General features: G+C 37.4%; 1 protein-coding gene across 3 annotated transcripts in view; it reads left to right on the top strand.

Annotated features, from left to right (window-relative positions):
• SLC17A6 (solute carrier family 17 member 6) overlaps nt 1–14,700 on the top strand; it is a 39,184-nt gene extending 24,484 nt beyond the window's left edge. The window contains exons 7-12 of one of the 3 annotated variants that reach the window (XM_004585449.3): nt 1,268–1,410; nt 5,534–5,683; nt 12,158–12,290; nt 12,671–12,781; nt 13,454–13,581; nt 14,258–14,700. In XM_004585449.3, coding sequence (XP_004585506.1) covers nt 1,268–1,410; nt 5,534–5,683; nt 12,158–12,290; nt 12,671–12,781; nt 13,454–13,581; nt 14,258–14,593 — 1,001 coding nt within the window. In that variant the 3' untranslated portion in view covers nt 14,594–14,700. The remainder of the gene's footprint in view (nt 1–1,267; nt 1,411–5,533; nt 5,684–12,157; nt 12,291–12,670; nt 12,782–13,453; nt 13,582–14,257) is intronic. The other 2 variants (XM_058662473.1, XM_058662474.1) reach the window with 2 other exon arrangements.
• The last annotated feature ends 1,351 nt before the right edge of the window (nt 14,701–16,051 follow it).

Raw genomic sequence — 16,051 nt, 5'->3', positions numbered from 1 at the left:
TCAGGCAATGGTAATGACAGTTGTTAATAAATTAGAAGAGTTCTCCTCTGTGTATTTTGGACCACCCACTATGCAAGTTAATTTCCACGTTATAATTTTTTTCTTTATATGAAATCCCAGGAAAAAGAATTGGTATCCCATATTATACTCATTTAGAAAGATTAAGTTACTGCTTCAGCCATATTAAACCTACTGAGCTTTACAGCCAGGCTTTCAGTCTGTGAGATCCCTATTCTGTACTCACTATGCTATCATGTCTATCAACACCATTTGAGACCATGTTGTTTACTGCTGTATTCAGTAACTAAGAGGAATACAACACAACTGAAGGTTAGGTGCAGTATTAAGGAGCGACTTTAAAAGATAGAATTTGTCAAAAAAGCATTACAGAGATCGGGGCATTTGGATTACCACTCTAGGTAAAAACAGAAAAAAAGGTGGAAGGGGATGAAATGTTCAACTGCTAGGAAACCAGAAAAAGTAACTTGAAATTTTTTTTATTATTAATGCTTTCAGATTTACATTGTGCAATTAGGACATGTTTAGTGGTGTGAATACAAAGAAAAAGACTTGCAAGCAGTTTTTGGCGTTCAGTTAATAAATTTTATCTGCCTAAAGGATGACCAGTAAGCAATGAATAGAATGTGTTGAGAACAATATGTTATATGGTTACACAAAGTATTAAATGCTACCGAGTTAGTTGCAAGAATCTATTATTCATGTAAAGTAGCCACTCAGCTAAAATGGTTGTGTGGATTTTACTTAATAGTCTGTTCACTTGATGTGGACATGTTAACAAAAGAGGGAATCATTTTCTTTTGAATCTGGAAACAAAATATCTTTTGTAAATGCTAGGCTGGTGAGTAACAAATGAGTTCATTCCCAGAAAATTCTCTTAGGGCATGAAATTTGTTATGTTCATATATTTGCATAAACTAGGAATCACAGTAAATCTTTGTTGGATGTATGCATACCACCTCAACTCCATTATTCAATCACTATTGTGAATTATTTTTTTGATCATTACTCTTTAACAGAGACAAAGAGATAAAACCACAGGATCAGACTTCCGTGAGATGGAAGTCTAGCATCGAAGGACAAGGAGAAATGGATAAAATCAGTTGGATAAAACCTAAGTTCGAATTCTGCATTCCACACAACACATTTCTCATGAGACTGTTTTAGTTTTATCTGAACACAGAACTATTCAATGGAAGTATTTGCGATGGCTTTCTTTAACTTCTATGCTTTGAACTGTTGCTTGCAGGAAGCTTTGGGATGGTCTGGTACATGTTTTGGCTTTTGGTGTCTTATGAGAGCCCTGCAAAACATCCTACTATCACAGATGAAGAACGTAGGTACATAGAAGAAAGCATTGGAGAGAGTGCAAATCTTTTAGGTGCAATGGAAGTAAGAACTTTATTATGGTGTATATTCTTATTCTTTCCCCTCATTTCTCTACCTTTGATGAACCAAATTGTTTTACAAGTTCATATTCGACAAAACTAATTTGGTATTGATCATGACTTTTTGTCCATCCATATCCCCAGACTTTCTTAGGTATGATTTCTGTTTCATTTGTAATTTAATGACTCTTTTATCCTATCTTAAGGACCTTAAGATGTACACAGTATTATAGCCATGACTTCAAAACCAATCAAGATTTTAAAACACTTTAATGTGGTCCATGATTGAAATGGATATACTCTCTATTTGTTAATTTTAAAATGCAGGAAATTTTAAGTCAGTCAGTAAAAGGACTATTTAGTCCTTATTATGTCCTCTGAATGTAGGTTTATATATGCATACTAAATTCACTACACTTTAGGAAATACTGAACCTAGAATGTGAACAGTAAGCTGTAAGAGAAATATTATTAATTTAATATCTTATTATTAAAATGTCATCATGTTTAAGAATTAGTGTAATGAACCAAGTATTATAAAGAATAGTATAAAGCTTTTTGCCAGTGATTGGAGTACTTATTTATCTAGAGACAGAAAGCTAAAGTTTATTTTGATACAGCAAACAATTTTACTGCATCTGTCATTGATAAATGATACCTAGTAATGAATAAGCAACCGTATTACTTTTAAAATATGGTTAATAAAAGTGGAATATTTAGACAGGTTCAGTAATCAGTCTGAATTGATTTTGTGCTGAAAGGGCCCTGTACTAGGTGAGGAACCAACATCCTCACAAATTAAATGTCCGCTCTTCTCTTGCATGCTCTCTCTCCCCATTCTAAGCATCTACTTCACTTGTTAATGAAAGACAGTTTTTAACACTTCATCCTAGGTGGAAGAATCTGTTACATGTTGTCACGAGCATGTTTTACCCTTTCATGAATATGAAAAAAAAATCCCAAGAATGAGTGTTTGATGCAGTGGTTAAATTGCCAGTTGGGACCCACTTCAAAGAGTCTGGGGTTGACCCCCAGGTCTGCTTCGGATTCTGGGTTCCTACGAATGCACAATCTTGGAGGAAGCAGGTGACAGCTCTAGTACTTGGGTTCCTGTCAGCCATGTGGGAGATCCAGCACATAGGGATTTTTTCTGTCTCACTATACCTGTTGAATTTTTTATTGTGAGCAAATTTAGCCTATGGTAAAGCAGAAAGAGTAGCATCAGATTGTTTTTTGTTTTGTTTTTGTTTATTTGTTCATTTGGGTTTTTTTAAAGATTTATTTTATTTTTATTTCGAAATCAGATATACTGAGAGGAGGAGAGATAGAGAGGAAGTGGAGCTGCTGGGATTAGAACCAGCGGCCATATGGGATCAAGGCGAGCACCTTAGCCACTAGGCCACGCTGCCAAGCCCTGTTCATTTGTTTTTGCAGCCAGAAAATTTCAGAGAGGAGGCCCTTCAAAACTGCAGCAAGGGGATACCCAGAGGAGTGTACCCCACATCATCCTGAGGCAGGGCGAGCTGTGAGTTCTAAGGAAGTAGCACTCTGCTCAAATGAAGAGCCCAAAGCATTTATTAGCAGAACTTGGAGAGTGTGGCAGCTGTCCTCAAGCAAACAGTGAGAGAAAGTAGTATCTCACTCAGATATCTCTGCAGAGGAAAAGGGCTTGAAATGCAGTTTACGTAAGAGTTGAAGGAGTCTGATTCAAGGCCAGTGTCAGTTTCTTTCAGAGTTTAAGGCAAGTGTCTAGACACTTTAATCAGCTCCCAAAAGTGTTCAAGCCTTAAACTTAGGGCTCTAGAGCAAAATACACTATCTGTATGACTCAACTTTTCCGTGAGAACACAGAAAGGGGACCAGACTGGAGTCCCACAGAGGAACATCCCTAACCACACCCTCCCCAGAGTTGCAGCAATGCAGATAATAATGAAGCTGCTTGATTCCAGACATAATGAAGACCACGTTTTTCAGTTGCTGTAATGCCTCTTAAATCCTGCTATTCATTTACAATATCTAAATACACAAACTGTAAAATGCATGAGTGGACGTGAATGGCTTCATGAAATTTTGTAAAATAAGCACACCTGTGAACTAAAATCTATCAGTGTCTGCTCAACATACTTCTAGCTTCCGAAGGTTTGTAAAGACATGTAATTAGTTACTTTTCTCTGACATTTAATGGTTTGCTCTTTTACCTAAGGAACAAAGTTCCTAAGAGAGCTGATCCTGGAATATTTTCTTAGCAAGGGGATGCTGTTTACTTCTAAAAAGATTTTGAAATTATTTCTTACACAAACATAATTTAGGCAATCCTGCTATCTGTGAAATAAGTATATTCATCTGGCTCTATTTTCCTAGATTGTATTAACTCTTTTAAAATCTACTTTTTAAAAACTCATTAGATGAAGGTATCACTGGAAATTTTGAATCATAATTTCAGCATTTATTACAAAATACTGGGACAGGTATTGGTTTACTTGTTTTGTGTTTAAATTTTTTAAAAAGAATTATTTTTATTTGAAATTCAGATATACAGAGAGAGAAGATAAAGATATTCTGTCCACTGGTTCATTCTGAAGAGGACAAAACAGCTGGAGCTAAGCGGATCCAAAGCCAGGAATTTCTTACAGGTCTCCCAGGCTAGTGCAGGGACCCAAGGCTGTGGGCTGTGCCCTGCTGCTTACCCAGTCCTCAAGCAGGGAGCTGAATGGAAAGAGGAACAGCCAGAATTCAAACTGGCACCCATATGGGATTCCGGTGCACACAAGGCGAGGGCTTCAGCCACAAGGCTAAGGCGTGGCACCTTGCTTTTTTAACTTTACAAATTATGTGTGTTTAACAATGTAGCATCCTAATATGTAACATTTAAAGAGTTGTTGAAAAACCTTAATATCAGTGACATCAATACTAGCAATTATGATGTTTCATGTCCAGTGGTAATGACTTAACCTGCTTTAAAAAAAAAGTTTGCTTCCTTTTTTGATAATTTTGGTGGTTCAAAGATTCCAACTTCAAACACTCATTAACTGAAGTAAGTGCAGTCTAATGTTTCTTTGCCAAACAGTATTCCAGTGTTCCATGTAACAAATGGAGAAACTAAAACAAAAGATATCATTTTAAATTCTAAAAATGTAGGTCTTGGGGAAGAATTCTTGTTGTGTGCTTGATTTAATTGTGAAGGATATCGAGAACAAAGCCAATCATAATTGGATCATTAATTTTTTAAAAGATTCATTTAATTTTTATTTGAAAGAGAGGAGAGACAGAGAAAAATCTCCCATCAATTGATTTACTCCCCGAGTGAGTACAAAAGGCCAGAGCGGAGCCTATCTGAAGCCAGGAGCCAGAGGCCTCCTTGGGTTCTCTTACAAAAGCAGGAGTCCAAGCAGCTGAGCTATCCTTTGAAGTGAGACTTGAACCAGTGCCCATATGGGATGTCAGCACCAAACATGGAAGCTTAGTATACTATGACATGACACCAGTCCTGATTATTAATTTTGAATGCCTTTCATATCTTATATATTGAGATATTTTGAGCTTGGATTGTGTTGAGTGGCAAATGATTTCATAGAGCTGTGTAACTTATGACATTATAGAACCTTGTACTTCAGGTCATGGCAGTTATATTGATCTCTATTACCTATCAATGGAATTTACTGTTCGTAGTGGAAAATCGATCGCTGGTGTGGGTAAAATCATATAGTCTGTGCTCTTGTCATTTTTTCCAGTTACATTGATGTTCTAATGCTTCAAATAGTTTGGATATCACAAGACCACTGTTTTTGCTATGACTTTCATTTGGGAAAACAAACAAAAACAGCCCCAAACCTTAGAAACCAAAACCTACAACCTTAGAATTAGTTTTTCTTAAAAATAAAAACGTAATTTTGTATATGTAAAGCTGGAACAATCTAATCAGATAAGAGGCTTTCATGTCTTATGTTTTTCTCTTTCAATTCTTTTACCTGTAGCTAAGATTATCCGGGTTATTATAATCACCGATTTGCTAACTGCTACGCTATTATACTCCATCATGCTCATCCTGAAGATGCGAAACATCATATATTCTTGTTTAAGTTGAAAAGCATTTAAGTGGTCAGAATAATTCTTTTTTTGGAATTTCAGAAGTTCAAGACTCCATGGAGGAAATTTTTTACATCTATGCCAGTGTATGCAATAATCGTTGCAAATTTCTGCAGAAGCTGGACTTTTTATCTATTGCTTATTAGTCAGCCAGCATATTTTGAGGAAGTCTTTGGATTTGAAATTAGCAAGGTATGTACAAATTATTTTGTATTCAAATGAATAGTAAATCATATTGTCAAGGTTTTATCTCCTTAATTTTCATAAGTTATACATACATAAATTTCAAAACCAACTGCTGAGGCATAGATGTTAACTAAATGTCTCTAGTGGTGGAAATTCAGGCAGTGCAGAGCTGATCTCTGCCTGCATGATGCTTACATCATGAAGCCCTTTTCATATAAATAAACAGAACTTCCTTTGAATTTAAGATCAGAATTTATTACAGTGTGTTCAACAGAAAAGTATTCTATTTAAATGGAATCATACTTAAATAATTAAAACTATAATCTAGTTCTTTAATATTCTCAAAAGTGTGATCAGCGAAACTTTGTTTTGCCAAAATTTTTTTTAATGAATCCTGTCCTGTATTTTTATTCAGTTTTTTTAGTTGTTTTTTTTAATTTTTTTTTTTTTTTTTTACAATCTTGACATAATTAGGGTACAAAGGTTCAAGCGCTACAGGAAGATGGGAAAGACAATTAGTTCCGTATTGTTTCCTTAATATATCTGATGTCAAAGGGGATTTTAAGGGAGAAGCCCCACCCAGTCTCCCACCCACCCCAGGTCCCGGATGTGGGGCATGCTCCAAGGGCCTTGCTCAAGTGGTTTTGATAGTTCAACAGTTATGAATTGCTGCCACTCCAAGCATAATGAGGTCGTTGAAGAATCCACTGATTGACATAGTCCATCATAGAGTCTCTGTTTGCCCAATATTTTCATTGCCAACATATAGCTGAGGTGGTTGGTTGACTTTTTCTGTCCTCTGTCTTTTGAGAGTTAGGGTTCTGAGTCTGGAAGCTCGATTGGGGGGATCCCCAAAGAGACTTTGTCTGAGGTGTTCCCGGACCAGATTCTTGTATGTGCTAGCAAGCACAGGGCGCGGCACAGTCCATCACCCCGATCAGCTGGTGGTTGCAATTGCTGGGTCAGTTCTGTTTCCAGCGCTGTCTTCCAAGAAAACCAATGAGTGTTGCCGTCCATCCTGATTCTGCCTAGCACACACTCGGCTCTCACATAAACCAGTGGGAGCTGCAGCGTAGTTGTAGTGACCCACAATAACCCCACCAGGCTCGCCCCCTATCCTGGTTTGCCAGTATGTGCAGCGGACTAGTCCAGTCTGCCCCACATCCGCTTCTGCTCTCATACATGTCAATGGAAATTAAAACCTTGTTCCATCTAACCAGCTCAACTATCCAGCCTTCACAAATGTTGTTGTGTGTCTCTTTGTCTAGCCACTCCAGTCCCTGCCCTAGTTTTCATGCCCTCCCATGGGGGTGGTAACCCAAGAGGGAGGAGCCCACTATTTCCCTCCCAAGCCATTCCCACTCCCGGATTATGCACTCTCCAGGTGGTTCTGTGGTTTAACTTGACGGAATTAGTCCCCAGTGCCAGCCTCTGCCAGCTGATGCTGTGGCTAAGTCCCAACAACCCTCACCCACTCCAATTGTAGATTGTACCAGTAGGAATAATCAGCCCAGCCTGGTTTTTCCCTGATCTGGGCCACATGAGGCACACAGGTGTTGTAGCCCTGCCTAGTCTGGTCTGTCCCCATCCCAGCTCATGCTCTCCAGTGGGAGTAGCTGTTCAGCAAGGGAACCATCCCTTATTCCCCTTGCCGGTTCTGCCCCCTCCCTTCCTGGTTCTCACATGTGCTGGTTGAGTACTGCGGTCACATCTGGCACAGGCAACCTCACCTTGGCATTCTGTGTTGTGTACTGCTTTTGCCGTGACCGAACCTGGCTTGACCCACACTCTGTTCTGGTGTTCCGATTTGCCAGTGGATGACGTTAACTGATTCAGCCTGGTCTGCCCCTGACCCGTGACAAATGTATGCCAGTGGGACACTTTCCATGACCTCTTGGCTGTTTCCTTCCATGCTTCCTGCGGTTACCTGCAGGGTCTGTGTCCTGTCAGAGGAGTTGCCCAGGCTCCTCCATCAGAACCCCTCCAAGTGCCAGATTTTGGGCATACCAGGGTAGCCATGAGCCAGCACTACTTAGTTCACCTCCTGTCCTAGCAGAAATAGTGGCCTTTAACCCATTCTGGTTCTTGCTGTTGGATGTATTAATTTTCTTTTACATAGGACTTTAAATTTAGCTTTTTCATGTTCATAAGCATCATGTTTGGTTGATCAGCTGAGAAACTATCATCATTTCCATTTAACTGATGGGGAAATAGAAACTAGAAAAAGTATTGAAGTTCTTTAAAGCTGCACTAATAATTAGTGATAGCAACAAGCTCAGGCTGAAATCTTTTGATTTCTGGTGAATTCTCTTTACTATGTCATTCAGATTCCGGTAAACCATATATCCATTCAAGCACTTAGAAGTGTTTGTTGAATGCCATCCCTGCGCCAAACCCTTCTTGAATCTTGAATATGCTCATCTGTGCTGGCAACAGTCTTGCCATTTGTTCTCATGTCATTATATAAGTCCATCTGGCTGGCTATTCATATTATGTCTCTGCTTGAAAGACTATCTGAGGTCTGGGAATGAAGAAAACCTGAGTTTAGGAGTAGCTATTCTGAGAGCTCTTTTGTTACCCCCGTTTCTAAGGAAACTGCTTCCTCTGTCAGGAGAAGAATTACTGTTTTAGACAGGGCTCTTCCCTCTGGAGCAGATAAAACATTTCAGGGGAGCCTTTGGGAGTGCTCAGACGTGCAACACTTCCCAACAAAGGCTGCTGGAGGTGTGAGTCCATTTTCATAATCTAGGACAAATATGACACTGGGAGGCTATTAATAGTGTCTGATCTCACTGGGGAGAGTAAGGGAAACAACTGACGCTAATAAAGTTGCATGGCCATAATTGAAATAGACTAAAAACAATACCGTTTTGTAAAAATGAATATGATAGTTGAATAGATTGATTTGTATGATTCACCTGCTACGTATTTAACTAAAATTGTGGTTAAACTTTGCACACATATATTGCTTTGAATACTTTGTTTAGACTGCTAAAATAATCAGCTGTTTTATCTAAAAAATGTGTAAAGGCAGTGATGATAAAAGTAGACTTTGGGCTTTGAGTCTAGGGTAAGATGGTTTTGAATTCAAGCCTCACGCTGGAGTTCTAGGATGTAATCTTGGGAATTTTTGAATAATTGTTGTTCTCCATGTCTTTCCTTATAAACAATGGTTAATACTATGTTTCAGAAGTACAGCAAATTCAAATGAAATAAAATATCTGTAGGGAAAGTTATTGTCCCAAATTTTGCTTAAGTAGTATATCCTACACATAAATCCAAAGCCACTGCGTTTATTATTTCCTTACAGATATACTGACTCAATGAAAACAGATCTAAAAAATATGTATTCTGTATCTTTATCTGTATCTTTATCCACAGTTGTAATTACATCTGATTATACCCATATCTGTACCTATATGTGTACTTATCTATAATTTTAACATATACTTACATAATTTTACATATACTTACATAATTTATAAGTATTTAGTAAGGATTTAACTATTTAAAAGGCAGAGTTACAGAGAAAGAGAGAGAGGCAGAGAGAAGAGAAAAAAGAGAAGGGATAGGGGACTGAAAGATCTTTCCTCTGCTGTTTCTTTCCCAAAATGTCTGCAAGACTCAGGATTGTGCCAACCTGAAAGTGGGAGCCATACTGGTCTCCCATATAGGTACAAGGGCTCAACTACTTGGGTTACTCTACTGCTTTTCCATGCACATTAGCAGGTAGCTCTATAGAAAGTAGAGCAGCCAGGACTTCAATCCGTGCCCATTTGGGATGCTGATGCTACATACAGTGGTTTAATCCAGTATGCCACAGTGTAAGCCCTAAACGTTCGAGTAAAATAAAATTTTAAAAATATATGTTTACTTCAGTGGAGTGAAATTCCAAAACCATGCAAAATTTTCTCATGTGCATTTTCCATGACCATCCAGAAGACCACTTGAATATATAGGTTTTAATATTTTTCTTGTGCCAAAATGAGCATATTTTAATTCTCCATAAAATGTTTAGGATAACCCCCCCAAACACACATATATACATATATATGTGTATACAATCTATGTTATGTATTTAAATATCAATTATATTAGTATGATTATCTAAGGTATGTGTTAGAAGTAAAGTGTTTACTGAAATCCCAGGGTCACAGGTAAACATTTTCAGGACCTTGAGAATGGAATATCGGGGGAGATCAGTGCTAGAATTAGCCACATCTTGGAAAGTCAGTTGTAGGGATCAGGCTAATTAGAGCATCCACTCCCTCTTTTCAGTTTCTTCTTTAGAAAAAGAGCAGAGCAGGATTGTTGCTCTTTCCTAGTATGCCACTTGCCAGTTTTTGAACAGAATTTCAATCATTTAGATATATTATTCATTTTTGATTCAGAGAAGGAAGGAGGAAAATTGGACTAGTTTTAATGATCTGAGATTTCTTTTTGTAATTATTATTTTATTTTGCTAATCTTTACATAGTTGATTAGGGCACAAGGGGTCAAGGGATACAGGAAAGTGGGTAAGACCATTATTTCCACGTTTTTTTCCTTCTGTATCTGGGGTAAGGGGGAAGATAAAGGGAGAAGCCCCACCCAGCCTCCCATCCATCCCAGTGCCCCTGATGAGGGGCATGCTCTGAGAGCACTGCTCAAATGGTTTTGAGAGTTTGACAGTTCTGAATTGTTGCCAGTCTCGCCATTCCAAGCACAATGAAATCTCTCCACAATCCATTGATTGACATAGTGCACCTTAGAGTCTTCGTTTGCCCAGATTTTCGCTGCCAACACATGGCTGGGGTAGATGATTGATTTGTTCTGTCCTCCATCGTCTGTTGTGGTACTAGGTATCCTCTGCAGGTTCCAATGGACTGCCATAGCCTCCCTGTGCACCTGGATATGCTGTCCATTGCTCCGTCTGAGCCTCTGAGGAGGCTCAGTTTAAAACATGTACTCCACGGTCAGACCATGGAACCTATACTTTTTCTTCATGGTTGGGGCTCTGAAATCAGCAGTTCAGTTGGAGGGATCCCCAAAGAAACTTTGTCTGAGGTGATCCCAGACCTGATTCTTGTGTACATGCCTGTAGAGGGTCTGGCACAGTTCGTTGCCCCAGTCAGCTTATGTTCATGCTGGTGATTGCAATTGCTGGGTCAATTCTGTTTCCATTCCTGTCTTCTACATGAACCAATGAGTGTTGGAGTTCAGCCTGATCCTGCCCACCACACACTTGGGCCTCATGCAGACCAGTGTGGGAATTGAAGCCTAGTTGGAGCAACCCACAAAAAACCCAACCAGGCTCTCCCCGTGTCCTTGTTTCTGTGCTTGCCAGTATGTGCAGCAGACTGGTCCAGGCTGTCCCACATCCTATTCAGCTCTCATACATGTCAATGGACATTGAAGCCTAGTTCAACCCAACCAGCTCCACTATCCAGCCCACACACATGTTGGTGGGTGTCCTTCTGTCCAGCCACGCCTGCCCCAGTCCTGTTTTTCATGCTTTTCAGTGGGAGTGGTAACCCAAGAGGGAGGAGCCCACTATTTCCCTACTGGGCCCACTCTCTGATCCGGAATTTCAATGACAAATTACTTAGCTACACACTGGAAACATTTAGCCTACTATTGCAAAATTTAAATTAAGTCACAAAGTGGCATGTTATTATCATAATTAATGATCCTCTAAGAAGCTATTTGTTAAAGATTCATTTATTTATTTGAAAGGCAGGTTTACAGAGAGAGACACAAAGAAACACAAAGAGAGATGTCTTCCATCCTCTGGTTCACTCCCAAAATGATCTCAATGGCCAGAGCTGGACCAGTTCAAAACCAGGATCCAGGAGTTTTTACCAGGCTTCCCATGCAGTTATAGGGACTCAGGAACTTGAGCCATCTTTTCCTGAGGAAGCTATTTTATATTATTAAAATTTTATTTATTTGAGAATAAGACACACAGAAAGCAAGAGCTAGAGAGGGACAGAAAGGCGGTGAGACAGGGAAGGAGACAGAAAAAAAAAAGAATATTTGTTGCTCCTTTCCAAAATGATCACAATCATCTGTTAGGGCTGTAACTGGGAACAGGGAATTCAATCCAGTTCTTCCACAGGATCAATAGGAGCTCAGTTATTGATTCATCACCTCTGCCTCCTGGGGTCTGCATTGGCAGGAAGCTAGAGTCACCAGCTAGAACTGCAGGTCAAACCCAGGAACCATGACGGGGGACACTGAGGTTTTAATCACTAGACTAACTGAAATCATTTCCTTTTGCTAGTGGGCAAAAATGTCTCAAAGAGAATTTACTTAGATGTTATCATTGGTTCTGAGGAAGTGAGTGCTTATTTTAGCAATTAGAAAGTGGTCATTTGGAGACTATTTTTTCCTGCTCTTACTGATAAAGAATTGATGACTGATTCATAAAATGAAGGCCATTAAATTACTAATGTTATTTCTGGTCATGTATATTTTCTTCTCCTTTTTGTTTTCCAACAGGTTGGCATGCTGTCTGCTGTGCCACACTTAGTAATGACAATTATCGTGCCTATTGGAGGGCAAATTGCAGATTTTTTGAGAAGCAAGCAAATCCTTTCAACTACAATGGTGAGAAAGATTATGAATTGTGGTGGTGAGTACCTAAGCTTTATCAATTCTTATTGATAAAAATGGATAACTTTTTGTAAATCATATCAAAATGCATTTTTATATAAATAACAAGTGCATTTATACCTTTGTTGTTCATTTAAAAGCATTTTTGACCTTTCCACAAGCTATTTATGAATTCTAATTGTAAATAACTGCATAGATATGTCAGTATATATTGTAGTTATTTTAACTCATATTATTTTGAAACCAGATTATTTTGGCATTTTGTTAAAATACAAGGAAGGATATACTCAAATATAAATTACCAATGCTTAATCATTTTTTAAAAGAGTAGCTAAGGTGCTATTTCTAGGTTAATTTGAAATAATACTAATTTCTAATGTATTTCATTTGCTTTTGAAGGTTTTGGCATGGAAGCCACATTGCTTCTAGTTGTTGGCTATTCTCATACTAGAGGTGTAGCAATCTCTTTCTTGGTCCTTGCAGTGGGATTCAGTGGATTTGCTATATCTGGTAACATACATCTTGTTTCTTTGTATTTGTGACACCCTGATTTGGACTAGTAACAAATAGTGTACACACAGTCACTATATGTAAATATATGCTAAACTAAATATATAAAGATAAATATCTGTATCCATACTTCTATATCTATATGGATACTCTCCAGCCAATAAGTAATGGGTTTCTCAAAACTTATAATATCTCTGATACCCTTGATGTGACAAATGCACTCTCACATGTGAACTTGAGAGGTCAAATAGGTTAAAGATGAAAAAAAAACATACATTTTACTAAAATGTTTCAGTGCAAAATGAATTTTGAAGTTCAGTTGTCCACAAAGTTCTTCAAGTACTCTGATATATAAGCCCACATGTAACAAGCCTTTAACAAATACACATTTTATATGATGAAGTTAAAATAGTCCCACTAAAAATAAAAGTAATGTTTAGAAAGCACAGTTTTTATTTGTTACTACTCAGTTCACCTACCCATCATTTATCTTTGTGGGTATTGCTAAAATGAGCATCACAATTCGGTATTAGACAGTCAATTGTATCATTCCATTATTTCTGAGGTAAATTATTAAAATGCATTTATCAAGCATGCTGCACCGTGATATCTATGGATATTTAATTCTCAGAGATTTGTGACTGTTTGAGTCACAGGTTGTGTGTATTTCAGGTTTCAATGTTAACCATTTGGATATTGCTCCAAGATATGCAAGCATCTTAATGGGTATTTCCAATGGTGTTGGCACATTGTCCGGCATGGTTTGCCCTATCATCGTTGGTGCAATGACCAAGAATAAGGTAAGAGGGAGCAAAACATACATTTGACTGTGGAAGATATTCTTACCTGGCTGCCAAAGGTTAAAATGTTCTTGTTGGCATTAAATTTATGGCTTAGGCAGTAGACATTTCTGTAGGAAGATAATTAAAGCTCAGGAAAAAAATTTTCAGGGAAGTCCAAGTCTATAGGTGATGAGCACTATGCTTCTCAACAGTTTTCCTGACATTCCTGGTGCAATTGAACCTTCCTCCCAGAACTCATACAGACGCTTTCTCGGCATTAGTTACAAACCTCATATTAGCCGCATTTGGAGTTGTCCTTTGAAGAGTATGATGGCAGTGATTTGTCCTCAAATGCATCTGTAGTGAGGGTTTCAAAAGTATGGTTTACTAGAAGAAAATAAACAATGGAATTGGGTGAAAACATAAATAAATCAATGTAAATAAAAAAGAGTATGGATATTTGTAAAGTTTGAAGGTCATAGACATATTTAGAATTTTATTTCAGCGCTTTTAAATTTAAAAAAATTTAGATAATGAAAGTATTATACAAGCTTTCTATCAGAGTATTTTCTTCATGTACACAGGGCATGAATTTTCCCTGTAAGAGACTTATAGGTTTTTAAGTAAAGATCAGAGATTAAGATGACAGACTGTAAGTCATATATTCTCACAGTGCCACTTTTTGTCACTACAGTCACGTGAAGAGTGGCAATATGTCTTTCTCATCGCTGCCCTGGTTCACTATGGTGGAGTTATATTTTATGCGATATTTGCCTCTGGAGAGAAGCAACCCTGGGCAGATCCTGAGGAAACAAGTGAAGAAAAATGTGGATTTATCCATGAAGATGAACTTGATGAAGAAACAGGGGACATTACTCAAAATTATATAAATTATGGTACCACCAAATATTATGGGGCCACCACACAGGCGAATGGAGGTTGGCCCAATGGTTGGGAAAAGAAAGAAGAATTTGTACAGGAAGAGGTACAAGACTCTTATACCTATAAGGACCGAGATGATTATTCATAACAAAACTAATTGCTGGATTTATTTTTGGTGTTTGTGATTAAATTAATTGTGATTGCACAAGAGTTTCAAAAATGTGGTATAAACATATACACATATCAACCAAGCAAATTTTGCTGTAAAAAAATGAAATCAAAACAAACTCATGAAGTTACCATCAAGTGCAATCTGTAGATTTTGTGGTTTCATCTTTTCCAGATCATTCACTCTTGCATTTGTAATTAAGGTTTGACTAATCAAAATTGTAGAAAGAAGTAGCTATTCACTGTGTTCATATGAGTTAAAACCCATCACCATTCAATAAAGCACAACCAGAAAAGTTGGCACGTCTCATCCTACACAGGTTAAGAGGCCAAAGTTACTCGATTATGTAAAAATGCACTTATATATTTGTTACACTATATTGCAAGATATCACAAAGTCCTGTTTTTAAAATGAGGGCAAAATTATCAAGTTGGTTGCATTATTCTGTTGGCAAGAGTTATAAAATGTGAATCATGAAGTTATCTCTTAAATAAAGAAGTATATCGCAGAGTAACAGCTAGCAGATTGTATTAAGTAATTATGATGATAACATAATGTGGGATGTTTTGTTGTTACTCAAAAGGAACATGTTCCAATGTTTTATATGAAATGCTTGGACCCAAACAATTCTCCAAAAGAGAACTTATGAGATGAGGGGTATGCTTCATGTTCTTCCACTCCTTTACCTCACAGTATAAAACACTTCACATTTCAATAAAATACAACTTTTCATGTAGCGTATCACATAACTTTTTTGCAAAAATTAAGAAGAAATAGACTTCGGTGTATTTTTTATTACAACTTTGTACTGGTTGTAACTTGCATTAGGAAAAAAAGATATATACACCTTAAAGAATCTAATGAAAATTTAATATGGATATAAAGCCCTTAAAATGCAATATTAACAAAAAATAGAAAATGATTTAGCTATCTTTATTCTTTAGAATTAAATACTATATGAAACTTGTGCCACAGAGCTATATATATAATACGAAGAGATAAACTTAATAGAGATATTGTAAGTAGGAAATTTTATTATTTAAATTCTCATTTAAGAGATTTGTTTTAAATATATAGGACAGTAGATTATATTGAAATTATAACTATCTATCTATATCTATGTATCTTCTACATTTCCATGCACAGGAACATAATAAATAACCTTCACAACAAACCAAAAATAGCATACACCTAATGTTGGGTTAGGGGACTGTAATTTCTACTTTCATAGAGTCGTAGAATTTTAGATGGGGAAGAGGCATTTTGCTTGTCGTTTCTTGATATAATTCAACAGGAAATGCAACATTTGTGTACCAAGCAATAAGTGCAGAACATAACATTTCCTGTCTGTATATTACCTTCATTTTGCTTGTGGTAGCTGTTTGAGTGATTGGAATGAATTTTTCTTTAAAGAAGTTATCATCAGACCTCCTTATA

Source organism: Ochotona princeps, chromosome 4, assembly GCF_030435755.1.
Source record: "Ochotona princeps isolate mOchPri1 chromosome 4, mOchPri1.hap1, whole genome shotgun sequence".
Lineage (NCBI taxonomy): Eukaryota > Metazoa > Chordata > Mammalia > Lagomorpha > Ochotonidae > Ochotona > Ochotona princeps.
The sequence above is the reverse complement of the archived record's forward strand: the minus strand, read 5'-3'. Positions and strand labels throughout refer to the sequence as shown.